Below are 27695 nucleotides of genomic sequence, written 5' to 3'. Positions count from 1 at the left end.
TGGGTAGTATGGACATTTTAATTATTAATTCTGATACATGAACATGTGATATCTTTCTTTTTATTTATGTCATCTTCAGTTTTTTCCTCAATGTTTTATAGTTGTCAATATACAGATCTTTAAACTTCTTGATTAAATTTATTCTTAAATATTTTTATTGTATTTGATGCTATTGTAAGTAGGATTGTTTTCTTTCTTTTTCATATAGTTTGTTTGTTGGTGGTATATAGAAATGCAATTCATTTTTGTATGTTGATTTTGGTATCCTGCAGCTTTACTGAATTCACTTATTAGGTCTAACAATTTTTTGGTGGAGTTTTTATATACAAGGTCATGTCATCTACACAGACAATTTTGCTTCTTCCTTTCTGATTTGGACCCCTTTTATTTCTTTTTCTTGCCTAACTGCTCTAGGTAGCACTTCTAGTACTATGCACAATAGAAGTGGTGAGTGTGGGCATCCTTGCCTGTTTCTGATCTTAGAGGAAAAGCTTTCTGCTTTTTACCATTGAGTATGATGTTGGCTGTAGCCTTGTCAAATATGGCCTTTATGTTGAGGAACATTCCCTCCACACCTAATTTGTTGAGAGTTTTAAGAGCAATTTGAAGTATAAGTGACATAAAATAAAGAGCATATATATTTAGTGTACAGTTTGATAAGTTTTGACATATGTATGTACCCATGAAGCCAATCAATATAGTGAACATACACATCACCTCTTCACTATATTGATTGGCTTCATGGGTACATACATATATCAAAACTTACCAAAGTGTTGGGATTACAGCTGTGAGCACAGGTTTCGTTGTGCCCCTTTGTAATCTCTCCTTCCTGTCTCTCTCTGTGCCCTCTTCTCAGGCAGCCACTGATCTGCTTTCTGTCATATAGATTAGTCTGAATTTTCTAAAGGTTTATACAGTAAGTATCTTTTTTGGTCTGGCTTCTTCTACTCAGCATAATTTAACATTCATTCATATTGTTATATGTATCAATAGACCTTTCTTTATATTGCTGAGTATTATTTCATTGTATGAATATATCAAAGTTTCTTTATCTAGTTACCTGTTATGGACATTTGGGTTATTTCCAGTTTGGGACTTTTACAGATAAAGCCGGTGTAAACATTTTTGTATGAGTATTTTTATGATTTGCTTTCAGTTCTCTTGGATAAATACATACGAGTGCTGGATCATATAGCAGTTATACGTTTGACTCTTTAAGAAACTGCCAAACTGTTTTCCATATTTCATTTCCAACAGTGTATGAGTTCCAATTCCTCCACATCCTTGACAACATTTGGTATTGTCAATCTTTTTAAATTTAGCTATTCTAGTAGGCATATGGTGCTTTTAATTTGCATTTTGCTAACTACTAATGATTTTGAACATCTTTTCGTGTGCTTATTTGCCATCCAGATATCTTCTTTGTGGAAGTGTCTGTTCAAATCTTTTGCCCATTGTTTTATTGTTTTTCTAACTGAGTTTTGAGAGCTCTTTATACATTCTGGATGAAGGCTCTTATCAGACATAGTCTGTGCAAATATTTTCTCCCAGTCTGGCTTGTTTTCTCATTCTCTTAGTAGTGTCATCTAAAGAACAGAAATTTTAAATTTTGATGAAATCCAATTTATCAATTTGTTCTTTTATGGATCATGCTTTTAGTGTCATAGCTAAGAAATCTTGGCCCAATGCAAAGTCAGAAAGATTTTCTTCTAGAGATTTTATAGTTTTTGGTTTTTACCTTAGGCCTGTGACCCATTTTTTCAGTTCATTTCTATGTATAGCGTGATGTGTGGGTTTTGCATATGGTAACTAATTACTCTAGCACTATTTATTGAAAAGACTATCCTTTCTCCATTTAATTGCATTTGCACTGTTGTAAACACATACACACACACACACACACACAGACAATCCATGTGTGTGTAGGTCTCCTTCTGGGCTCTCTATTTTGTTTAATGATATCCTTCATCTATTGCAATGTCAATACCCACTATTTTGGTTACTGTAGCTTTGTAATAAATCTTGAAGTGAGGTAGTATTAATCCTTTTAGTTCTTCTTTTCCCAAATTGTTTTCTCTAGTCTAGGTCCTTTCTGTTTTCATATTAATCTTAGAATCAGCTCGCCAAATTCTATAAAATTTCTGCTAGGGTTTTGACTGTGATTCCATTGAATCCATAATTTGGAGATATTTGATATATTAACAATAATGAGTCTTTTCCTCCATAAACATGGTATATCCCTTCATTTATAGAGCTCTTTAATTTCTCTTGGCAACGTTTTATAGTTTATAGTGTACAGGTCTTTCACATCTTATGTCAGATTTATCCCCAAGTATTTCATATTTTTATGTTATTTAAAATATTTTTAAAATGTCAATTTCTGATTGTTACTTGCTAGTCAGTAGAAATACAATTGAGTTTTATACTGATATTTTATCCTGAAACGTTAGCTAAAATCAATTATTACGTCTTTCTTGTTGTTTCTGTTAGATTTTCCACATAGACGATCATGTTGGCTATATATAAAGACAGTTGTATTTCTTCCATTCTGGATGCATTTTTTTTTCATGTCTGATTATATGTTCCAGAATCTCCAGCACAAGGTTGAATACAAGTGGTGAGAGCAGACATCCTTGTCTTATTCCTGATCACAGAGGAAATGCATTCAGTCTTTTATCATTAAGTATGTTGTTAGCCCTAGATTTTTCACTGATGCTGTATTGTTCGGGGTTCTCCAGAGGGACAGAACTAATAGGATAAATGTATATACGAAAGGGAGTTCATTAAGGAGTATTGACTCAATGGTCACAAGGTGAAGTCCCACAATAGGCCGTCTACAAGCTGACGAGCAAGAAAGCCAGTCCACGACCCAAAATCTCAAAAGTAGGGAAGCCAACAGTGCAGCCTTCAGTCTGTGGCCAAAGGCCTGAGAGCCCTCAGCAAACCACTGGTGTTAAGCCCGAGAGTCCAAAAGCTGAAGAACTTGGAGTCTGATCTTAGAGGGCAGGAAGCATCCAGCACAGTAGAAAGAGGAAAGCCGGAAGACTCAGCAAGTCTAGTCCTTCCTCGTTCTTCTGCCTGCTTTATTCTAGCTGTGCTGGCAGCTGATTAGATTGTGCCCACCTAGATTGAGGGTGGGTCTGCCTCCCCCAGTCTACTGACTCAAATGTTAATCTCCTCTGGTAGTACCCTCACAGACACACCCAGGAACAATGCCTTGCATCCTTCAATCCAATCATGAAAACACTCAGTATTAACCAGCGCAGTTGCCCTTTCTTGGTTTGAGGAAACACTTTTCTATGCTTAGTTTGCTGAAAGTTTTTATTTAATAATGCATAGTTAGATTTTTGCCACATGCTTTTTCTGTGTCTTTTGAGATGATGATACGATTTTTCTTTTTTGCTAATATGGAGAATTGTGTTGATTTATTTTCAGTGTTAAATCATCCTGAATTTCTGGGAAGGAAAATCCCAATTTTTCATATTTTATTCTTTTTATATATTTTTGAATTCAACTTTTTAAAATTTTAATTTTTTTCTTCTATATTCCTGAAGCATTTTGGCCTATAGTTTGCCTTTTTTGTGAAATTTTTGTATGGTTTTTGTGTCATGGTAATTCTGGTCTCTTAGAAGTATTCTCACCTCTTAAATTCTTTAGGATAGTTTATATAGAATTGCTATTATTTCTTCATTAAATGATTGGTTATGAATTTAATGGCAAAGCTATCTGGGTCTAGAATTTTCTTTGTGGGAAGATTTCTAACTACAAATTGAATTTTTTAAAATTTATTTTTATTTATTTATTTTCTGAGATGGAGTCTCTCTCTGCCACCTAGGCTGGAGTCCAGTGGCGCAATCTCGACTCACCACAACCTTGGTCTCCCGGGTTCAAGCAATTCTCCTGCCTCAGCCTCCCTTGTAGCTGGGATTACAGGTGTGCGCCACCATGCCCAGCTAATTTTTTTGAATTTTTGGTAGAGACGGGGTTTTGCCATGTAAGTCAGGCTGGTCTCACACTCCTGACTTCAGGTGATCTGCCTGCCTTGGCATCCCAAAGTGTTGGGATTAGGCATGAGCCACCATGCACAGCCTACATTGAATTTTAAAAAAATAATATAAGGCTATTATCTGTTTCTTTGTGATTGAGCTTTGATATTTTATGTGTTTTAGGAAATTTGTTAATTTCATCTTCGTTTCAAAAATTTATAGGCATAAAGGTTTTAGAATGATATGCCCTTTTTATTCTTTTAATAGCTGTAGAAACTAGTGATATCCTTTCTCTCATTCCTAATATGAAAAATTTTGATCTCTCTTTTTTCCTGATCAGTCTGTCTCAAGATTTAACCATTTTATTTTTCTTGTCAAGGAACCAGCTTTGTTTTTGTTGATTTTCTCTATTGATTTTTTTGTCTTCTATTTTATTGGTTTTTTATTTGATTTTCATTATTTCCTATTGTCTCCTTCCTTTGAGTTTAATGTGGACTCTTGTTTTTATTATTTATTTCTTAAGATGGATGCTGAGGTCACTACCTTGAATCATTTCTCTTTCTGTAAAATAGGCATCTGGTGCTATACAGTTCCATGAGTGGCACCCCACAAATTCTGATATGCTGTATTTTCATTTTCATTTCGTTCAGAATATTTTGTAATTTCCCTTTTGATTTCTTCTTTGAACTATGAGTTATTTAGAAGCATGTTATTTAGTTTCCAGATATTTTGACATTTTTCAGTTATCATTCTTCTGATTTCTAATTGAATTTCATTGTGTTCAAAGAACATATTCGAATGACTTAAACTTTTTTACATATATTGCAAATTGTTTTCTGGCTCATAATGTACTTGGTCTTTGTAAATGACCCACATGTAGTTGAAAATAATACATATTCTGCTGCTGTTGGACGGAGTGCTGTATAAATGTCAGTTAGGAGTTGCTTGATAGTATTGTTCAAATCTATTATATCCTTCCTGATTTTCTGTCCACTTGTTCAATTAATTATTGAGAAAGGATTATTGAAATCCCCAACTACCATTATGGATGTCTTTATTTCTCCTCGCAGTCTATCAGCTTTTGCTACGTGTATTTTGAAGCTCTGTTATGAGGCATATAAACACTTAGTATTGTCACATCTTCATTAATTGACCAATTTATCATTATGAAATAACTCTCTTTGTCCGTGGTAACATTTTTCACTCTGAGATTTACTTTTATTATATTAATATAGCTGCTGTCAAGAGCTGAGCTGGAGAGAGAGCTGAGCTGCCAGGTTTTAAAGTGGTCAGTTAAGAAAATGGCCAAACTAAAAAAAACCATTAAGACTTCATTCACTTATGCAATAATATGAGCATGAAGCGAAACAGGAAAAAGTGCCAGCTCCCAGAATATTCCATGTTTTCCCCCATGTAGCAGCTCAGAGGAGGGGAGTTGGAATATGGGGGTGATTCCTGCTGAGGGAGAGGGGCTGCTGAACATGAGGCTCCTGCTATTTTCCTTTTGCTGCAATTTTAGGGACCCTGTGGTGAAGGGTGGGGGTTACGGGAAGGCTAGGAGTGGAAAAATACTGAATACTGAGTTAGAATGGAGAAAAGCATGTTCAAGTTACCCCAAAAATGTGGTCTCAGTAGAGGCAGCCAAGAAAGACGTCTACCAGGGCCCCCTGATCCGGGGGCCTCTGCATGGAAGTGCCTGGGCTGGGAGTGCAGGTATGTGTAAGAACATGAGGGCGGGGGAACTGAGTCCTTGATACAACTTCCCCCAGGGGACTGCATTGCTCAGACTGTGCACTGAGGCTGGGTGGAGAGGGCCCATGGAACAAACCCTGTGGTGAGTAATGGCCGAAAACTCACACACGGGGTTTTGGCACCCAGGAAACTGCTCAGACACTCCAGCTTCCTCTTGACTAGTGTCAGCAATGGCATACCCTTGTCAAAACTTTTGGCCAGGCACCATGGCTCATGCCTGTAATCCCAGCGCTTTGGGAGGCCAAGACAGGTGGATCGCCTGAGCCCAGCAGTTTGAGACCAGCCTGTCCTCAAGAAAAAAACCCAAAAAACAATTTTCACTTGGAACGTATTTGTGTCTACATATTTTAAGATGCATTTCTTGCAGGCAGCGCAAAGTTGTCTTGCATTTTTATCCAATATGACAGAGTCTGTCTTTTAATGGGGCTATTTGGACTGTTTTTATTCAACCCTTTTATCTGTAATAGCTCACTGTCGCTCCATCACGTTGGCATTTGTTTCCTATTTGTTCCGCCTATTCTTTGTTCCTTTTTTCCTGCCTTCTTTTAGATTAATTGGGTTAATTTAGATTAAGTGGATTTATTTGAATTAGTTGGGATTTATTTTATTTTATTTATTTCGAGATGGAGTCTTGCTCTATCACCAGGCTGGAGTGCAGTGGCACAATATTGGCTCACTGCAACCTTTGCCTCCTGAGTTCAAGTGATTCTCCTGCCTCAGCCTCCCAAGTAGCAGGGATTACAGGTGTGTGCCACCAAGCCCAGCTAACTTTTTTTTTTTTTTTTTTTTTTTTTTTTGTATTTTTAGTGGAGTTGGGTTTCACCATGTTGGCCAGAATGGTCTGGATCTCTTAACCTCGTAATCCGCTTGCCTCAGCCTCCCAAAGTGCTGGGATTACAGGCGTGAGCCACTGTGCCCAGCCTAGTTGGGTATTTTTATGATCTATTTTTATCTCCTGTATAGACGTATTAGCTTTAACTCTTTGTTTTATTATTTTAGTGGTAGCATTCGTCTTTCCTTATCACAACATACTTTTGAGTGATATTACACCTCTTCATATGTTGTATGACATCCTTACATTAGTATACTATTTCTCCCCCACCAGCCTTTATGTTATTATTTTTATGTTTTCAAGTTTATGTTGGTGATAACCCCTATATAATGTGGTTATTATTTTTGTTTAAATAGCCAATTATCTCTTATTTGGTAATTTTTATTATGATAAAATACACATAACATAAAATTTACCATTTTAACCGTTAGCAGTGGTGAATCCATACAAGACTACAGCAATTCTTACCTCAGAAGAAAGAATTCAACCCAAGGGAATAAGGCAGAGGGAGAACTGGAGACAAGTTTAAGAGCAGGAGTGAAACTTTATTAAGAAGTTTCAGAGCAAGAATGAAAGGAAGTAAAGTACACTTGGAAGAGGGCCAAGCAGGTGGCTTGAGAGATCAAGTGTGAAGTCTGACCTTTGACTTGGGGTTTTATATGTTGGTATGCTTCCGGGGGATTGCACCTTTCTCCCTGGATTCTTCCATTGGGATGGCCTGCCAGCACTGAGGAGGGGCCACATGTGCAGTGTGTTTACTGAGGTTGTATGCAAGCTGACTTGAAACATCTCTCCCTTACTAGTTGAGTATTCCCAGAGAAAGATCATATACCAGTTAATTCCACCATTTTGCCTCTTAGTGTGCATGCTTGAGCTTGCTCGCCCAAATCCTGAGATTTTATCAGGAAGCTGCTGATCACCAGTTTCAGGTGTTTTCTATCTATTGGGAGACTGCCTTTCCCTGGCGCCAGCTGCAACCAATTTTTAATACCCGGTGACCATCAGGTGATAGTCAGCTTAACAACCACCTGACCACCAGCTGATGGTCACCTGACATTCCTGGTGAGAGGGCCCTCTGCTGCCCTGCTCCTGTCTGCCTAACTACCTATGGTAATAAAACAAAAGCTTTTTTTTTGCAACAAGGTCTTGCTCTGTCGCCCAAGATGGAATGTAGTGGTGCAATCACGACTTGCTGCAGCCTCGACCTCCAGGGCTCAATGGACCCTCCCACCTCAGCCTCCTGAGTAGCCGGGACTACAGGTATGTACCATCACGCCTAGCTAATTTCTGTTTTTTTTTTTTTTTTTTGTAGAGACAGGATTTCGCCTTGTTGCACAGGCTGTTCTTGAATTCCTGGGTTCAAGCTATGTATCAGTCTTCACCTCCCCAAGTGTTGGGATTACAGGTGTGGGCCACCATGCCGAGGCCGCTGAATTATCATTTTTACAGGAACAGTGTGATAGTTGTCAAACCATCACCTGACATTCCCAGTAGGTGGGGGGAAGAGCTTTCTCATGCCTAACTACCTGTAACAAGCCAGCTCAGCTTACCGTTACAATTTTTCTCACTGATACAATTTTTGCAAAGGCCATTTCAGTGCTATCAAAAGACATAGTAATCAACCATTTGGAAAGCATTTAGAAGTGATTAAGGTCTCTACTTAAGTCAAATGAGAAAAAGCCAAACTGCACTGTGGGACGCGCAGTGAAGCCCTGCATCAGTCAGCTGTTGCTGTGCAAAAACCTCCTCCAGACCCGGCAGGGTAAAGCAATGATCATTTATAACTGCTCACATGTCTGCAGGCCAGCCGCTTTTTGGCTGACCGAGGCAGGGCTCAGTTGGGCTGGCTCTGCAGCGTGCGTCTCTCATTCTCCTCCTGTGGCAAACAATGGCAGATGGCAGTGGCAAATGTGGAAAACCTTTAAGGCAGAAATCTCATAACTGAGTCCCTGCCACTCCCATTCATCTCAGTCTTTCAGCCAAAGCAAGTTACATGGCCAAACTCCAAACCCAGGGGTGGGAAATATATTCTGCTCTGTCATTATTAGCAAAGTCACATGGTGGTCAGTGCAGAACGGGTTGAATGACACAACCTAGCATCAAGCAGTCCACTCACACTAGCTACCCTGCTTCCTTTGGCACCCTCTTTCCACTAGATAACGTATTTCGTTCAGAAATACATACTGAGCCACCGTTATGTGCCAGGTATTTCTAAGCAATGACTGAGACAGACATGGATTGCCTGTCATGGAATGTCAGTTCTAGAGTGGGAGGCAGAGAATAGGGATGAGAGGACAGAAGGAGGGAAGAAAGAAAGGGAAAGAAGAAAGTAAGAAGGAAAGAAGGGAAGGACAGAGGAATGGGAAGGGAGGGAGGAAAAGAAAGAAGGAGGGGAGGAGGGGAAGAGGGAGGGAGGGAGGGAAGGAAAGAAGGTGGCTTGAAATTGACCATGATGAGTATTTATACCACTAACATTGAAAAACAGTAAATCAGGGTCCTTCCTGCAGGCTGACTTTTAGATATTTGCCATCAGCTACTGAAGCCAGAGGTTAGAGTGAGGAGCCAGAGGAGGATTCTGAGTGCAGGAGAAATACAATTTGCTGTGCATTTTATCCATTTGTCAAAGGTTCCTCTCCACCATGTGGAGAGTGGGCTGCAGCCAGGCACAGCAGCAGTGGGAGTATCGGCCTAGAAGGCTGTGAAATAACCCAGGCGTGAGATGCAAGGGGCTTGGGTCAGGCTAGCAATGGAGTAGCCAGACATGCATGGTTGGGATATGATTGGAGGCAAGGCTGATGGCATTTGTTTGTGGATTGGTCGTGGGATAAAGATAGAGATACAGCTATTGAATTGTACAGACACACTCTCTGATCATGAGGAGCTTACAGTTTAGTGGGAGAAACAAAGTGGGCAATCAGCTAGGACTTCCACAAATATTTAGTTATACTGGCTCCCCATGACATATAACACAGGGAAACCTAGGCAAGTCTGGAAATGACATTTAAGCTTTGTTAAGGTGAGGTATGTTACAATCACATACCCATGGTGATATTTACATATTTCCTCCACAACTGACTTGGTTCTGCAAACACCCAAGGCCCCAAACATGTCATTTGCTAGTAATGGACTGAGGCGAGGAGGAATCAGAAACGTATGAGCTTTCACAAGTTGCCTACCCACCCAACTTCGGGCTTTTGCCTTTTCCGTCAGGCAAAGGGTGGAGATGTAAATGAAAATAGAAATGGGGAGAAAACAGGTTATCTAGTGGAAAGAGGGTGCCAAAGGAAGCAGGGTAGCTAGTGTTAGTGGACTGTTTGATGCAGAGTTTGGGAAAGAGAAAGATTTGGAGGTGAGCAGGTGCTCTGATGAGTCTTGAGGAAGGGGATGAGCAGTGAATTTCTTCAGGACTGATGATAGGTCGTGTCATTCAACCCGTTCTGCACTGACCACCATGTGACTTTGCGACTAATGACAGGGCAGAATGTATTTCCCACCCCTGGATTTGGGCTAAATGAATAGATGATGCTTTCTTAGTTCTGTACCAGGATTTAAAAATTATTTGAAGTAGATGTCATTGTTTTTAAAAAATTTTTTATTGCACTTTAAGTTCTGGAGTACATGTGCAGAACATGCTGGTGTGTTTCGTAGTTATTCACATGCCATGGTGGTTGGCTGCATCCATAACCCCGTCATCTACATTAGATATTTCTCCTAATGCTATTCCTCCCCTTACCATCCACCCTCAGACAGGCCCCAGTGTGTGATGTTCCCCTCCCTGTGTCCATGTGTTCTCATTGTTCAACTCCCACTTATGAGTGAGAACATGCAGTGTTTGGTTTTCTGTTCTTGTGTTAGTTTGATGAGAATGATGGTTTCCAGCGTCATCCATGTCCCTGCAAAGGACATGAACTCATCCTTTTTATGGCTGCATAGTATTCCATGGTGTATATGTGCCACATTTTCTTAATCCAGTCTATCATTGATGGGCATTTGGGTTGATTCCAAGTCTGCTACTGTGAACAGTGCTGCAATAAACATACGTGTGCATGTGTCTTTATAATAGAATGATTTATAATTCTTTGGATATATACCCAATAATGGGATTGCTGGGTCAAATGGTATTTTTAGTTCTAGATCCTTGAGGTATTGCCACAGTCTTCCACAATGGTTAAACTAATTCACACTCCCACCAGCAATGTAAAAGTGTTCCTAATTTTCCACATCCTCTCCAGCATCTGTTGTCTCCTGACTTTTTAATGATTGCCATTCGAACTGGTGTGAGATGGTATCTCAATGTGGTTTTGATTTGCATTTCTCTAATGGGATGTCATTGCTTTAAAATAACCAAACACTGCTCAGCACTTTCAAGTTCACAAAGCACACCTCATGCATCATCTCTATGATCTGTACCTGGGTGCCATCCTGAGAAGATGGGAAAGGCTTTTCTCTTCCTCTCCACTTTACAAATGAGGAAACAAAGACTCAGAGAGGTGGAGGTTCCCACTCAGGGCCGCACAGAAGTGCGTATCTGCAGGTCTGCCTCTCAGTCTGGCACACTTCTCAATGGTCTCCCGTAACTCTTCAGCTCTTGAGGGATCTCATCAGGGCAGCCTGGAGGCTTCAGGGAGAGCTGTCCCAAGGAAGAGAGAAAGACACAGAGGGGAGGAAGAAGGATTGACAACCAGGGAAGGCTTTACCTAGGCCTCCACCAGGGTGAGCCTCTGGCCTCAGGCTAGTAACATAGTGATTCTGGTCCCCAGTCCTGATTCTGTAACTGGATTCCCACTACCCTCTTCCGAGACATGGAGCATTGAGCCCCCATTCCCCACAGAGTACCCCAGATAGAGTAGGCTCCACCCCTGGCACCCAGCTTCTTGCAACACCATAGCAGTGCACAGCAGAGCACGCACCGGAGGCGCACGAGCGGGACTCAGTTTCCGGGGTGATATCTTTAGCCCCTGTAGTGTTTAAAAAATCTGGCCAACATTTACAAGCAGGAGATCTCAAGTGGTTGGTTTCTTTTGACAAACAGGAAACTCTTGCCACACCTCCTGGCCATTCTGGGCTAACAGCAGTCATCCACCTGAGACCAGACAAGTGTTGTCCTGTTCAGTGCAGCCCCGCAACTTCCCATCCCTCTCTGGTCTTAAGGGCGGCCGTCGCCTGCAGTTGATTTCCATGCTAGTGCTGGAAGTTTTACTGGTGTTGAAAAACATACCTCCGAACCCAAGCTTATACCAAAAGGGGAAAAATAAAATATGTAGGGCCTCATAATTTTATGACATCATGACTGACAGAACCCTGAGTTTAAGAGCCTTGGGCCATGTCTGTTTCAAATATACCTTTTCTTTCCTTTCTTTCTTTTTCCTTCCCTCCTCCTTCCCTCTGTTGCTCTTTCTTTCTTTCTTTCTTTCTTTCTTTCTTTCTTTCTTTCTTTCTTTCTTTCTTTCTTTCTTTCTTTTCTTTCTCCCCCCTTCCTTCCTTCCTTCCTTCCTTCCTTCCTTCCTTCCTTCCTTCTTTCTTTTCCTCCCTCCCTCCCTCTCTCCTTCTCTGTCTTCCTTTCTTCTCTTTCTTTCTTCTCTCTCTCTCTCTCTCTCTGTCTGTCTCTCTCTGTCTCTCTTTCTTTCTTCCTTTCATCTCTCTGTTTCCCAGGTATGGAGTATGACACATGCTCACACCACCACACCCAGCTAATTTTTAAATTTTCATTTTGTAGAAATGGTCTTGCCGTCTTGCCCAGGCTGGTCTCAAACTCCTGGCCTCAAGTGATTCTCCTGCCACAGCCTCCCAGGGTTGGGACTGCAGGCATAAACCACCTCACCCAGCCAAGTACACCTTTTCTTAGTCCTGTGAAGGCATCCAGAACACTCCTTTAGGTTAGGATCCTTGAGTTCAGAGGCGTGGAGGGAATTGCCCAAGGTTAAATAACTAGAAATAGACACAGAACATGAAGATAATATCTCATCCACAACAGGCATCCACATAATCGCATTCCCAGCCACAAACCACCAGTGCGTTCACCATGACAGGGTGTGTGACCTGATACAACAGACCTTGTATAATCTGACACATCCCCATTAGGTGGCGCCGTAAACCAATAAAGCTTTCCAGGACAATGCATTTGCAGAAATTGATTTTCTTGCATTATTAGGGATTTTAAGGCAGAATGGTTCTTCCCCTTTCTCTCTTAAAAAAAAAAAAAAAAAAAAAAAAAAACTTTCAATACACAATATAGTATGGCTTTCATGCCGGGCATAAAATGAAATTTGCCTTAATCCATCGCCTAGGGAGAAAGTGTGTGTGTGTCGCAACTGACATCTGTTAAATGTTAAATGAAGTAAGCGAGCAATAAGAAGGTCTGAAATACATTCTTTGTTCAAGAAGTCGTGCAGACACTGATCAGCTGCTCTGTACAATTGGGAATAAAATAAGCACTTTTTCCCCCCAACGAGTGCCACTGAAAGCCCCAAGGAGGGCAAAAGCAGAGGATGGATGGACTTGCACGCCATGGGGTTAACACTTCTGTTTCAAGTTCAAGCAGATTGGCTGGGCACAGCAGGAATCACCACACTGCCAGCTACATTGTACCCGCTTCCTCCCCAGGGCTGAACAGGAGCCCAGGCTTGTCCCTGCTCACCTACTACTTCTTTTGCAAAGCGTAAGAAGGTGTGACACTTCATCCAGACTCCCTGATCAGTTTTGAGCATCAGCATATTCTTACGGCGAATCCATCCTTAAAATACATTTGTTCTTTTGTTTTCCTCACTAGCAAGGGATTTTGAACCAATCACTCCAAAGTTAGCCCTTGCAATTTATTAGTCAAGCTTCATTATTAACATTATTAACAAGAGAATGAGAACAGATGGGATTTCAATGTGCAGCTGGAATATCAGCTAATGATGTGCTTCTTATAAAGATATAGTAGGATTATCAAATGAGAAAGAGAAGCTTTGCCTATGCAACCAATTATAATTGTGGGATGGTGTATTTTGGGTATTGGAATTTTTTGATAAACATAAGGATAGGCAGAAAGCCCTTCAGTTTCAGTTTTTTGTTTTGTCCTTTCCCCCATCAGGGGAAACAGGTTAGGTGTCCATGACAGTAACAGGGAGTGCTTCCCAAAGAGCCACGCATGCTTTCAAGCCCCCCCTGCAGTTGAGTTGAGCCATGTGGGCGAGTTCTGGTCAATGGGAAAATATTTACTTATATTTTCTTTGAGTTCTGTTGTGGTTTTATTTTTATATTTAATGCATGTGGAATTTATTTTAGCATATTAGTTTCAAGCCAGTTGTTCCCAGACTATTTAATTAATCATTCCTTTTCCTACCAATTGGAAATACCAATCAGTATATGATAAATTCTGATTTCTGGTTCAGTAACCAATTTTCTCATTCCTATCTTGGTATCAAATTCCTAAATTACAGGAATTTTGAAATATATTTTAGTATCTAGTAAGAGCTTTCCCCTTTAATTTTTTAAATGGAGTCTCGCTATGTTGCCCAGGCTGGTTGTAAACTTCTGGGTTCAAGCAATTCTTCTGTCTCACCTCAGCCTCCAGAGTTGCTGGGATGACAGGCTCACACCACCACACCTGGCTCCTTTTAAAAGAATTATTTTAGTTACTTTCACAAGTGTATTCTTTGAGTAGAATTTAAAAAACCAGTTTGTCTTGTTAAAAAATTAAAGATGGATTAAATTCACAGGTTGATGTGGAAATAATTGATACCTTGTCAGCCCTCAGCCTTCTCATTCAGGCGCCTGATGCTTCTCTGCATTTCAAGTCTTCTTCCATGTCCTTAGGTCGTTTTGTATTTCTTCTGTGTTTGATTCCGAGTAGTCTGATTTTGCTTGCTTTTGTAAAGGGGATTTTTTTTCATTTCTCATTATTTTTTCTGATTTATGATGGCTGCATATTATTCCACTGATGTATATATCACAGTTTACTTACCCATTCATCCATCAATGAACATGTGATTTGCTTCCACCTTTTGGCTACTGTGCTGCCATGAACATGTATATACCTGTACTTGTGTCCCTGTTTTCAGTTCTTTGGGGCACAGACACCTAGGAGTGGAATTTCAGGGTCCTGTGGCAATTCTGTGTCGAGTCATTTGAGGAATCAGCAACTGTTTCCCACAGCGGCTGAACCACATCACATTCCCACCAGCAGCAGACAAACTCGTTTCTCCCCATCCTCACCAATACTTGCTATTTTCTGTTTTAAAAATTATTGCCACCCTAATGGGTGTGCAATGGTGCCTCTTTTTTTTTTTTTTTTTTTTTTGCATTTCTCTAATGATTAATGATGCTGAGCATGTTTTCATGTGTTTGTGAGGCATGGTGTGTCTTGTTTGGAGAAATACCTGAACTCAAGTCCTTTTTCCGTTTCTTAAGGGATGGTTCATCTTTTTGCTGTTAGTTTCCTGACTTTTTGACAGGAGAGAAGTTACCTGAAAGTTGCTGTGTTCGATAGGATGCTTTCAAACGTAAAAACTAGAAGATGCAATACAAAAATGACTTAAATGATGAAAAAATGTTAAATGTTTGAGTGATCGGGTATGGTTTAAGCATTCTCCACATATTAATTCATTTAATTCTAACAAGAATGCTGCAGAGTAGGTATACAAATCAGAAATATGAGGCACAGAGAAGTCCAAAGTCACATAGCTGGTAAGTGGTAAAGTTGAAATTTGAGCCTAGGAAGTCTGACTCCATAGTCTCATCTCTGAGTAACTAGGTAATAAGTCTATAGGGAGGCAGTACTGACATTGACTGGTTTAGCAGCTCAACCTAATATAAGAGTCTAGATTTGTCAATGTTCCTATTCTGCTACCCTAAGCATGTTGCCTTTGCCTCAGGCTCCTCCCCTCATGGTTGCAAAATGGCTGCAACAGCTCCAAGCATCACATTATCTCCCAGCAACACCCAAATGACAGAAACAGAAAGTCTGTTTGGTTTCTTCCTTTTTAAGAGTAAAGAAAACTCTTCTAGAAGTACCTCCAGCGGACTTCTCATTGACCAGAATTGTGGCACATGCCCCATCCTAAACCAATCACTAATAAGGGAAACAGAACTACAATTGTGGACACAGACTAATCCAGGTTTATACCTTGAAACTTCAGTGGGGTCCAGATTCCAAGAACTATCTGCTGCTCAGTTCCTGAACGGAAATCATTTTCTGTTAACAAAGAAGGAGATAGTCATTGCTGGGCTGGTGACCAACAGCGGCTGCCATAGTTGTCCCTTACTTCTGTTAGCCTCAAGGTCAGTGACATCTTCTTTGTGGCTGGCGATTTCTCACCCCTGATTTCTCCTAGGCCATGTATCTGATATCTTCTAGGCCACAGATGCAACACGTTCGTGAGAATGTGAATCCCTACCACACATTTGTTTGCAAAACTCTGTTTGCCATTTCTCTCTACTTCTTACACCTGCCTCTGCAGATCACAGGGGTATGCATCTCTTTAGGGTGCTCTTTGCATATCTGTGCTAATTGCAGATTGAAACTGTAAGTGGGAACACTCATAATCTCCTAGCTTCCCTCTGTAAAAATCCCCCCAAGTGATACTTAATTTCACAGGCTTGCCAAATCATAAATCCAAAAGCAAAAGCCAATTTACCTTTGTAGTGAAATTAAAGCTATACAAAGTTTCTGGCTTTGGGGGCACACATCACTGTCCTTGGTGGCCCCTGGTAGCACAGATTTAAGTTAGGAGTCTCCCTGATATTTTAAAATGTCATCAAACTATCCTGGCTAAAAAGAAACACAGAAGCTTTCTTCCACATTTGTGCAGGTCAGAGGAGACCTTTCTAAATGACCAAGTGAACGAATCTTGGGACAAAGCATTTTACTCCCTGTTCATACAATGAATGCACTGCCCTGAGCATCTGTGAGTTTTTCTGAACATTGCTCCTAATCTAATTTTAATGTATTTCTGGTCATGAAAACAAAAGCAAACACACTTAACCTTCCAAAGGGAAGATGACTGACACTGACTTCAGATTTTTGACAAGTATCTGTAAATATCTGGCCAGCCCGATCTACATGATGATTTTTCTGCTATTGCTGGGTGAGTCAAAGTCTCCCTTCCCATTTACTCTGGAACTTAGGTGAGGTGTCTGCAATTTAACCAGAGCAAGCTCAAGTCATAAGGCTTTGTGATAGTGAGTTTCTCATCAAACAAAGGTAGTAAGTTTCCCATAATAAAACAGATTCAAGCAGAGGGTGGATGACCTTTTGTCTAGGGTTGTACAGAGTAGAGGTTGAACTTAGAGAACTTATTGAAGATCTCTTATTGAAGGTCTCTTCCAAAAGATCCTAAGATATGTCAGGAAAACAGTCCTTATATTCATCTGGTGTCTTACAACTCAGAAAATGCTTAGACACCTGCTTTGTCTCATTTAAGCATCAAAACAACCCTATGATTATTCTTATTTTACAGATGATGAAATTGAGGTTCGGGTAGAGGTTAAGCAACTTATTTAGGGTCACACGTTTAGGAAGTGGGAGGTCTTAGGACCCCCGGGTCAGGATATCTTTGCTCTCAGGACAGGGCAGACAGGAGGCAGGCCCGTCTCTGCGTGGCTGAAGCATTGTCAGGCGGGCGGCTACACTGCTGGGCACGGAGAAGTGGCCGCTCCGGTCTTTCTCTTTCTCCTATGCCCTAAGGCTGGTCCTCGGCAAGGCTGTCTGTCCTCAGGGACCCCTGTGTATTCTTTCTTAGTTGCTGCAGGTGAGAGCTGACCAGCCTCCCCAAAAGTGAAATGTGTGAAGCCTGCAGTTTACATTTACTTGGTGTTTCAACCCATGCCCTGACTACACCCTCTTTAAAAGGACCATGGCAGAAACACCCGAAAGCAGGGGGCTGACAGGTGGGTCTCACCCTACAGTGTCAGTGAGGGAGAAGGGGACACTTCTGCTCAGTGGGGTCGTTCCAGTCCTGCCACACAGGCTGCTCCACCTAGTCTGAATTGTGTGAGAACACAAAAGAAAATGTCACTGCTTGGTGGAGAAAGAATGTCGGTGGAGGGGACAGGATGTCCCGTTTCAATTCCCTCTCAGCCCCCAGGCTCTGACATAGATGGGAGGACAGAGTCCCTTGTGTGAGGGCCTGGGAACTGAGCTTTCGTCCACGTAGCTCTTCCAATCAGATTCTGCCCTTTCCTGGTAATTCAATGGGAAATGAATCCACCCAGGAGTCTGGACTGGCCCCTGAAAGGAAGGCAAATATAACAAAGAAAAAATCATTGCCAATTGCAGGGACCATGTGTTCACAGGAACAAACAGGAATACAGCTGAGTGGGAAAATGGGCGTATCACCACACCTTACATCTGATCAGGCAGGAGCTGGGCCAGAAATGAATTTTGTATCTTTTTTCATCTGGTCAGCCAGAAGGGGTCTATGAAAGGGAATAAAGTATATACACAGATAGCTTCTCTAAGCTTTTACAAAGCCATCCCGTCTTGCTACTCCTAATGCAATGGAAGGTAGTTACATTTTCATTGACTCTGGAAGGTGTTTCTCTCTCTGCTTGACTGTATCTGACCACACCAGGATGAGCCTTAGGTTTGCTGCCAGTATGTTTTCTAACTCTGAGGGCCCGAGGAAACTGATGTTTGAAGGGAGGTCAGTGGCTTGCCCAGGGTTGCACGGCTTGGAAATGTGAGGTCAGGACTGTCCCTCAGTCAGTCTCCCGGCTCCCCGTCAGGTGCGTCCCACACACCCGGACAAGACCTGGCCAGGCATGAGAGGCACCAGGCACCCGCTGCGCAGCAAGGTGATGTGCGAGTCCTGAGTTCCCCACGATTTTCACCCCGAGGGCTTTCTCCCATTGGAACTCTGCTGGGAGGTATCCACCGTCTAAAAGGAGAGATGCTGAGGCATGCAAAGAGAAGTTCATGTTTTCTGTTCTCTCACCAAAGCTTTTGAGATGCAGGAGCTTTAAATGCTGAGCCTTCAAGGAGTTCGGGCACTAAGATGATGCCAGAAGCAATTGACTTGGAAGAGTAAATGAAGTTGCAAGAGCTGGTTCTTCTCATTCTAGACAGCGGGAGAGAAGAGAGACGTAGGGACCATGAGAGTTTGGCTGTTGGTAAATGTCACTGAGAAAGGGGACTGTACCTCATTCCTGGCACAGACCTTTCACAACAGCGCCCCAGGGGTATGTGGGAATTGCTGCGAAGATTCACTCCAGCCTCAGGGAGCCCTTGCTGGTGGGGCTAGGGCAGAGAAGGTCTTCATGGACGAATGATGGAGAGCACAGGACAGGGAGGACGTCTCAGAGGCGCAACAGAGTGGGTGGTGACAGAAACTAGGTGGCCCCTGGGATCATGACTGTCACAAACCCTGGGAGTGATGGAGATCAGTTGTCATCTAGGCCATATATAGTTGCTGTTTTTATAGCTTAGAAATGATCATATAGCAGCGATTTCATATTGCTCTGTGTGACATCATGGAAAAGCCTAAACTGCCTGAGATTTTGTTTCTACCATCCAGTAGAATATGGGTTTGAAGTGGAACCAAATTCAGTCCTAGTCAAAGACAGACTTCTCACCCATCTGCGTGGAGGCTGTGTGTGGCACTCACCACTCTGAGTTGCCTGAACGCCGCCTCACCAACAAGCAGTTCTTGAAATGCCTGATGGTTCAGATCTTCCCAGGAGGAGCCTGGGATGTCTTCATAACGTGTGACTCTAGTTCGAATAGATTCCCCTCCACCTCCTGCCGTTTAAGACTTACACATAGTTTCTGGTATTCAGAGGGAACATGCTTGGGAGCTGGGAAAACTCGTTCGTTCCCCACAATTCAATCCAGTTTTCAGTCTTATCTATGTCATATGCCCCTGAGCACAGGATGAGAGGAATGTAGGTAGTTTCAGAATACACGCAGGAGTCTACAAATCATTGCATTTACTTTTTAAATGGGTTGGGATTTGCTTCGGGCTTCTCACTAGAGTAAGGCAAACTGGACGGGGAAGCTTGGTTCCTCCTGGCTGAGGAATGGTGGCTGGGAAATTGCTGGTCAAATCACCAGCGCTTGGTCTTCCTGCCATGATACAGGAGCCTGGGAAGGACAGAGGAAGTGGCTGCCAGGGAGGTCAGAAGGCACTGCTCCTCCAGAAGAGCCATGTCTAGGCATAGCATGGTGACTTGTATCCCTGTGGTTCTCAAATTGTGTGCTGAGGCTCTCTGAGGTGCCTCAGTGAACACACAGGAACACTGCCAGATAGTTGAGATTTTTGAAGGAAGCTCACTGACATCTGGCAGATACTGTGCAAAACCACAAGACTAGTGGCTTTGCACAGTATCTGAGTTTCAGACGGTTGCTATGATTTAAAAAAAAATCTATGCAAAATAGAAAATGACGATGGTGATATCCAATCTGAGTCCAAGGTCTGAGTGATTGTTCAGGGCTCAACAAGCACATACGCCCCATTATTCACAAATTGTGATCATTTAAAAATAAAGTGAATGTATTTTTATTTCAATCTGTGTTATTTTTTCCTGAAATGGTGACTATGTTTTCAGGAATAAGTAATTGTTAAATTTTTTTGGACCTAATTCATAAACGAATTTTCTGGGGTATTTCTTTTGACCTGTAGGTGCCGTGAAAAAATTATTGAGATACTAGGGGAGCTGTGAACTGAAAAAACTTGGGAATCACTGCTGTAGAAGATGGTAGAGCAGCAAAAACAAGCTAAAACAAACCTGGGTTCCTGTATTGACCTCCCCAAACTGCCCAAGACCTCTGGACCATGGGGTGAAACAAACAAACTTCTAATTTGCGTGCGCCACGGCACTTAGGGTTCTTTGTTACAGCAGGTTAGCTTTGTCCATAACGATACAGCAGGGCTCAGTAAGTGCTTGTTGGTGAATAGGCTTGGCATTGATTTCTTTCATTGTTACAGATTTTGGATTTGCTTCTGGAACAGTAATAAGGGGTGGGTTATAAAAAAAAAAAAAAAGCATAGCAACACTGGGTAGTTACTGGGGTTTGACTTGGGGAAAGTTACCACAGTGTCGGGGTCCTGGTCTGTAAAATGGAAATAATGCCTTATAGTGGTAGAAACTGCGTAAGATAATAACCATGAAAATATTTTGAAAAATGTTGTGCAGATGTAAGTAGTCTTTCATGCTGAAACATTGATGAAGATGCAAGGGACCATCTTAAAAGGGGCTTGTTGGTAGGAAGGAAAACTTGAGTTAGCGTAAGGTCTGAATAAGCGTAAGGTCGGGTTTCTTCTTCCTTTCTTAAAAAAATCAAACTGAATTGTTCACAAGCAGATTAGAAATACATTTTAAGGCTGCCACTTAGAGGCTAAATGTTAACAGCTAAAGAAAGGCCAGGCACAGTGGCTTATGCCTGTAATCCTGGGACTTTGGGAGGCTGTGGTGGAAGGACAACTTGATACCAGAAGTTTGGGACCAGCTGGGGCAACATAATGAGCCCCTGCCTATACAAAAATTAAAAAAAATTGCCAGGCATCGTGGCATGTACCTGTAGTCCTGACTATTTGGGAGGCTGAGACCAGAGGATTGCTGGAGCCCAAGATTTGGAGGCTGCAGTGAGCCATGATCCTGCCACTGCACTCCAGCCTGGGTGACAGAGCCAGACCCTGTATGTAAAAAAAAAAAAAAAAAAAAAAAAGAGAGAGAGAGACAGAAAGCCAAAATTTTAGCCGCAGTAGCTCATCTACTTAGGTGGTTTGACTCAATAAATTCATCAGGGTCCCCAAACAGTTAATTAAGTAATTAAACAATCTTTCATTGTATTGACACCTTTTATTTATTCAAATCTTTCTTTTTCTTTGTCAATATTACTGTTAAACTCCATTCCTTCCCCATTGTGAGTTCTTGTAATATCAAATTGGCAGGATCTGAATTCATAACTGTTTTGGATAACTATCAAATTTAAAAAGGAACCTAGTAAAGAACAACCTGAGAGGTGGCCGTAGAGGGGACAGGAGCCCTGGGCCACAGTGATCACTCGGAGGCTGCCTGGCCTCCACCTCATGCTGGGACTGCCCCCGTTTGAGGGATCTTCCATTGTGTGGGGCTTGTTGGGGTGGGAACATAGCCAGGGAAGAAGACTCTACCTCTTGGGCTCAACTTTCCCTGAAGACTCTGAATCTTGTAAACACGGGCAAGCAGTGACCGAGGCACATCTCAGACCGAGGAGAATCTCAGATCAGGCAGTTCCTGCAGCACGGCCCTCTTCAGGACCTCCTTGGTTCTGGGACCCTTCCCCCAGCCTAACACTAAGTTAGTAAGCCCCAGATAGCCTCCAGTTACTCTTCTTTTCATTCAGGAGAGCCAGAATTGGCTTTTATTTGTGAGTAGATAGCCTGTCCTTTTCCAAATGGTTTTTCACCTACAAACAGTTTTTTTGTGCTAATTTATAATGTTGCTGAGGTGAAGTGTCTAACAAGAAGGAAATTAGAGGGATTTTAGCAACAAAAACACTCATTCGTGTCTTGATCTAGAATTCCTGAGATGTAAGATGGATCTGGAAAGTCTGTGTTCTCTTAAAGTGTAGCCATGTTTTCGAAATTGATGTGTTGTGCCTTTTTCATATTCTTTATCTGCATGCAGCTGTAAAAATTATAAAGGAAAGTTTCTGTCCCCAAAGCATAATTCCTCTATGGAAAGTGTTTTTTTTTTTTTTTTTTTTNACTTTGGGAGGCCGAGGCGGGTGGATCACGAGGTCAAGAGATCGAGACCATCCTGGTCAACATGGTGAAACCCCGTCTCTACTAAAAATACAAAAATCAGCTGGGCATGGTGGCGCGTGCCTGTAATCCCAGCGACTCAGGAGGCTGGGGCAGGAGAATTGCCTGAACCCAGGAGGCGGGAGGTTGCGGTGAGCCGCGATCGCGCCATTGCACTCCAGCCTGGGTAACAAGAGCGAAACTCCGTCTAAAAAAAAAAAAAAAAAAAAAAAGAATGTTTACCTGACTTTACTAAAACATCATATAATTCAACCTCATGGGCATTCTTTATTCTAACACTTAGAACTCTAGAATACCATCCATCTTGGGAGAAAAAGCACAAAGAGAATGTTTCCTTAATAAAATGCTTAATGTTCAACTCAAGTGTGTCTGTGGCAGAGAAGAGGGACAATGGATTTTTCATTCTTCCACAATGAAATTTGCAGAAGGCTAAATTATTCTACCTTAAATAAACTTTATCATCCAAAAACATTAAGATCTGGGGCCTTCAGAGGCTGACATTCTTGACCTTGGATACAAGCCCAAAGAAAGTGATTGCCACACCACTGACTGTATTTTGGCTGTAATATTCAGTCTGAAGAAGAGACTAATTATGAATGCAACTCTGCCTTTTTGTGTGTAAAACTATTTAGCTTACCATCTTAATTTTTGATTCAGCTCTATCTGTGCTAACCACCTAGTTTAATCAATTCTCTCAAGTGATTTTCTTCTCCCCACCATCATCTTGGTCCCGGCTGCCTCATCGCCTGCGCATAGTGACATGACAGCTTTTGATCTGATTCCGTTACCCTCTTCTCACACCCACTCATCTTCCCCAATTCATTTTCAATAGCTACAGAGATCTGTTAAAACCCAAATCTGGTCACTTTATCCTCTGCCAAAGATTAGTGTCTTCCCATTGTTCTTAGGATGAAAACCAAAATTATTAATACACTAAGGACAGGGTTATCACTTTATTTTTAACATTTTTTTAAAAAACCCTGAAAGGTTTGTCATATAATTGGTATCTGCCATATCATAGACTCAATTATTTCAAACAAATTAACCAGAGATGGATTTTGAAACTTGTAACTTCCCACAGCTCCATCTTTCTTAACTCTATCAGTAAATAATTGGTCAAATTTCATGCTTTTGATGGAGAAAAACTGACATTGCAAAGCAACAGAAACATCTGGTTTGATGGGAAGAAGATGTCAAAACTAAGCAAAAATTGACAAAAATTCAAGCCAAGAAACCATGGAGAAAACAGCCAAACCCATCCATCAGGAAGGGGCCCGGTTAGTGCCCATAGCCAGAGTGAACGTGCAATCCCAAAAGTTGAAAAATGTGTGGGCAAAATGTAACTTTGACCAAGAGTCATGTTCTTTTTTTAAAGAAAAGAGGTATGTGTTTGTCAGTGGCAATAAAAACAAAATGATATGCTTTGGGAATGTAATTGCTCCGGCTGCAATATCTTCCTCAGTGGGCAATTGGCCATCCATTAGAAAGGACGTGGTGCCAGAGGGAGCTCTTTAATACCACATCTTTAGTGTAATAGCCCTATTAACCTTGGCTTCAAATGGATTGGCTCTGGGGTTCACTTCCACCAAAGCCCTTGCCTACAGAAGAGGACTTATGCAAAACTGGGTTTATTTTTTATCACCCTAGAGGGAAGTGCGGTGTCAAATGTGTAAAGATCCACTGCTTTCTCTAGGTTGAGGTTCAGAACTGTAAAATGGCATGGTTGGACTTGCAAGATCTTTGATCTGTGCTGGGATGCATTCTTTGTAGAGGTAATGGCAGTATCTTCATTCTCTGGAGAAAATATCTGGAGACTGTTACATATTAGGCAGGTCCCAGAAGCCACACTGTGCCCTGTGTTATCTCATTAAAAGTTCACAACATAGCCACAGTTGTTCCCATTTTACAGACGAAAAGATGCAGTCCCAGAGAGACAGAAGAGACATCTCTGTCCTCTCCTTGCTCAGATGTGCATCCTTCCCACTTTTTCTGGGGCCAGCATCCCGGCTTTCTGTGAGGGACGTGCTTTCCCCCACGTTGGGAAGACGCTGGGAAGCTACCGCTTACCTTCTCTGCCCCAGCCAGCCGTATCCTCTTCCCAAAGAACCCAAATCCTGATTAAGAAACAAGCAGATAGAAAATGTTTGGAAAAGATTCATCTCTCCCTCAAAATATCTTCTTCCACGATCCCCCTTCTTCCCTCCCTGAGTTCTGGTTCTTCAGTATCTTCCTTTCTGGCTTAGGTTGCCCAGAGCGGATTTCTATTGCTTGCAGTTAGATAACTGTGGCTGAAATGAGAGGGTGAGTAGCTATCCTGCTCACACACATTTCCACTGCCACTTCCCTCACCCTTTCTGCCACATCTCCCTGCTGCCTGCGGCTGTGACTGCTGGGCACTGGGTGCTTGACGCACCCGGGTCTGGACCCTCCTTCCCACACTAGGGACGTGGAGGAGGTGGTCATGCTGTGCTCTCTGGGCACATGCAGCCCCAACCCAAGGCTTCGGGTTGCTGTTTCTCAGCGCAGCTGGACTGCCCCCAAGCCCAGCTTCCATCTCAGCATGGTTCAAATGTGGCCAGATGGTCTGCGGGCCTCCAAGTGTCCATTCCCTGACTTGTTTTGGTTGTCTGAAGCGCCGCCCTGAGGGTCACTAGCTATGGAACTATTTCTAGGAAGTTCTTGTTGAATGTCATTAAGCTCGGAGTTGGTTAACCTAGCATGATAGTAGGTGTGTAGTTAGTGTCTACTGATTATCTAACGCTTGCAATTATATATATATACACACACACACATATATATACACATATATATATATACACATATACACACACATTTTAAATATATGGTAGAACACTGTGGGAGATGCAGAAGAGATTGTGGTCCGTCGAAAACAGGCATGTCGGTGGATTTGAAGATCATCTTGCAAAGCCTCTGTGTCTCCCCAGAAGAGCCTCCTGGTCTATGGGTGGGGATCCACTGCATTAATCTGTGCAGTATTCATTATCATATAGGAAGGATTCATTTGACAGACAACAGAGGCTGGACAATCACACCCAAACAGACATGTTGTGTTGAAGCCTCCACTGCTTGAAGCAGACCCACAGAGGACAGCCCCACAGGGACCTCAGTGTGGATTCTGCAGGTACTTTTGAGAGGGCATTTAACTTATAGGAGGCCTTTGAAGACTAATTTTGCTGCCTCGTGGATTTGGGTTTATTTGTTTGAGCCAACATTTTTTGAGAATGAGCAGTGGAAATGTAAGAAAGGCAAGTCCTGATTTTAGGAACACCAGTTTTCTTGCAAAACCTGCCTGGTGCTTGAAAACTGAGGCCCATGGCTAGGGCTTGGCAACCATGCAGTGCGTGTTTTATTTTCCAGCTGAGCCTAGGGTGCAGCTATCGTAGGAGGGACTTGTGTGGACATAGCTTGGGGCAGCCTGGGGAGCAGTCTGCAAGGAGAAAAGGGATGTTTGTTCAGGATTGTTTGGGGACAGAGGCTGGAGGGGGGAAGCTCCAAAGTGGAAGAAAGGAAGATACAGAAAGAGATAACCGGGGGGTCTGATTCCAGCCCAGTCCCAGGGACTAATAATGAAAACTCCCACTTATTGGTCATTTGGTCAGGGCCAGGCAGTGCATCCTCTTACTAGGTCCTCCCAGCAACTCTGTTGCAGGGACTTTTACCATCCTTCCCATTTTAGAGAAGAAGAAACTGATGCTTGGATGGTAATTTTCCCAAGTCACAAAACCAGATCTGTTGTTCTTTGAAAGCTGGCTTAAAGTCCCTCCAGGGCTAACCTTTAGTGGCATGTTTTCATATCTGTGGGCACACGACGTCGCTCCAGTGAGTGAAACCTGAAGGGAGCACTTTTTTTTGGCACTTCAACATTATCAGCTTTGGGAGTTGAGTGAATTAACCAACCTCAAGGGTGGGACATTACTATCCTTGAGAAACTAAAGTGCACACCAGCTATGGAAACTTGAGACTCTGTCTCTTCATCTGTAAAATGGGAAGACAATGCCTCCTCTATCAGGACTGACAGAAAACACAGAGTAACGTAGCCTGACAGAAGTATATTTCCCTCTCACGCAAACAGTCTCTGGAAATTGCAGTCCAGAGTTTGTATGGTGGCTCCATGGTCATCAGGTACCCAGGATTCCGATATTTTTGTTCTGCTATGTCACCACATTTCTTCCACCTCGTAGTTCTAAGTAGCTGCCCTAGCTCCAGCCACTGCTTTTGCTTTCATTCATCTGAAAGGTGAAAGGGACAAAGAAAGGCACATGTCCTTTTGAGGTCGCTCCCTTCTTGGGACCCTTCAGTCACGTGGGTCAAATTCAGTCAAATTGGTCAAATTCAGTCACATGCCAAACCTAGCCATCAAGGAAGCTGTGAAATTTTTTTTTTCTGGGAGACCACAAGTCTAGCTAAAAGCCAGGAGTTCCATTGCTAAAAAAGAAAGGAAAAATGGCTACTGAGACTGCTGGGAAGCTGGAATGAGTTAAACTAAGCAAGTTATCTACAGGGGGCTTTCCTGGCACTTCGTGTACACTAGGTAAACTCCAGTCATAAATCTTTCCTTCCTTCCTCTACAGATTTTCTGCCAAAAGTTTCCAGTTTGGTCATATGTACTTTTATAAATGGACAACAAGCTGATCAGGCACTTATTTTTTGGTACTCTTATTATTTTCTAATACTTTGTAATACAAAAGATTTTTTTAATATACCATTAATTTTTTAAAGTTCCTTGCTGTCTCCAAAGATTTCTTAGTAAGAGGATGGTCTTTATGTCTAAAGTTGCTATCTTTGGCGCTCCCCTTTCCCATAATATAATTAATGCTCATCACAGAGGGCAAATAAAAATGACATCAGTATCATAATAAAGTGTGATAACTGAGAAAGCAAAACACCATACTCCTCTTTTTTTGGCCTTGGGATCACTACTGATACTCACAGCACATCCTAAAAGGCAAAATAGGGTCTTCCACATGCAGGCTATTAGTGTTTGGGCAAGTCAGTTTCCTGCTGTAAACCTTTGTTTACTCATCTGGAAAATGGGGGGGTGAGGATTAAATGGAATGATTGATGGAAGAAAAACTCTCAGCAGACGGCGTGGCACTTTATAAGCCCTCCACAAAGGGTAGAATTTATTGATTTGTTTGTTTTTCTATCCAAAAGGATATTAGCCTTAGTGGGAGATTTTTATCAAGGCTTCAAGCTCATGACATTTTGCTTTTGTTACAATAAAACATAAGCTCTTACAAAGCTTTATTCATTATATCCCCAAACTGGAAATAGTCCAGTCCATCAACAGAAGAATAAAGAAACTCTGGCCTATTCATGTAAAAGAATACTGCTCAGCGATCAAAAGGAACGAACATGGGTGAATCTCAAAAC

General features: G+C 42.0%; 1 protein-coding gene across 1 annotated transcript; it reads right to left on the bottom strand.

Moving 5' to 3' along the window:
* Positions 1-22512: 22512 nt before the first annotated feature.
* On the bottom strand, positions 22513-26559 carry LOC108299892. The gene is made up of 3 exons (XM_017522450.1): positions 26387-26559; positions 23944-24095; positions 22513-23143 (listed from the first exon to the last, which is right to left on the bottom strand). The coding sequence occupies exons 1-3, from the start codon at positions 26439-26441 to the stop codon at positions 23021-23023; spliced, it is 330 nt and encodes a 109-aa protein (XP_017377939.1). The 5' UTR covers positions 26442-26559; the 3' UTR covers positions 22513-23020.
* Between the last annotated feature and the right edge of the window lie 1136 nt (positions 26560-27695).

The sequence above is a fragment of the Cebus imitator genome, unplaced genomic scaffold (genome assembly GCF_001604975.1).
Source record: "Cebus imitator isolate Cc_AM_T3 unplaced genomic scaffold, Cebus_imitator-1.0 Scaffold24, whole genome shotgun sequence".
NCBI classification, from domain to species: Eukaryota; Metazoa; Chordata; class Mammalia; order Primates; family Cebidae; genus Cebus; species Cebus imitator.
This window is presented reverse-complemented; position numbering and strand designations above follow the sequence as displayed.

What these genes read in the sequence shown, in the direction of transcription:
- LOC108299892 (XM_017522450.1), bottom strand. Translation starts at nt 26,441, where the DNA reads ATGACCATGGAGCCACCATACAAACTCTGGACTGCAATTTCCAGAGAC. An exon ending in AATTTCCAGAGACTGTTTGC is followed by an intron (nt 24,096 to 26,386) that starts GTGAGAGGGAAA and finishes TATTTTCTCCAG; the next exon opens with AGAATGAAGATACTGCCATT. An exon ending in ACACCGCACTTCCCTCTAGG is followed by an intron (nt 23,144 to 23,943) that starts GTGATAAAAAAT and finishes GGGTTTTAACAG; the next exon opens with ATCTCTGTAGCTATTGAAAA.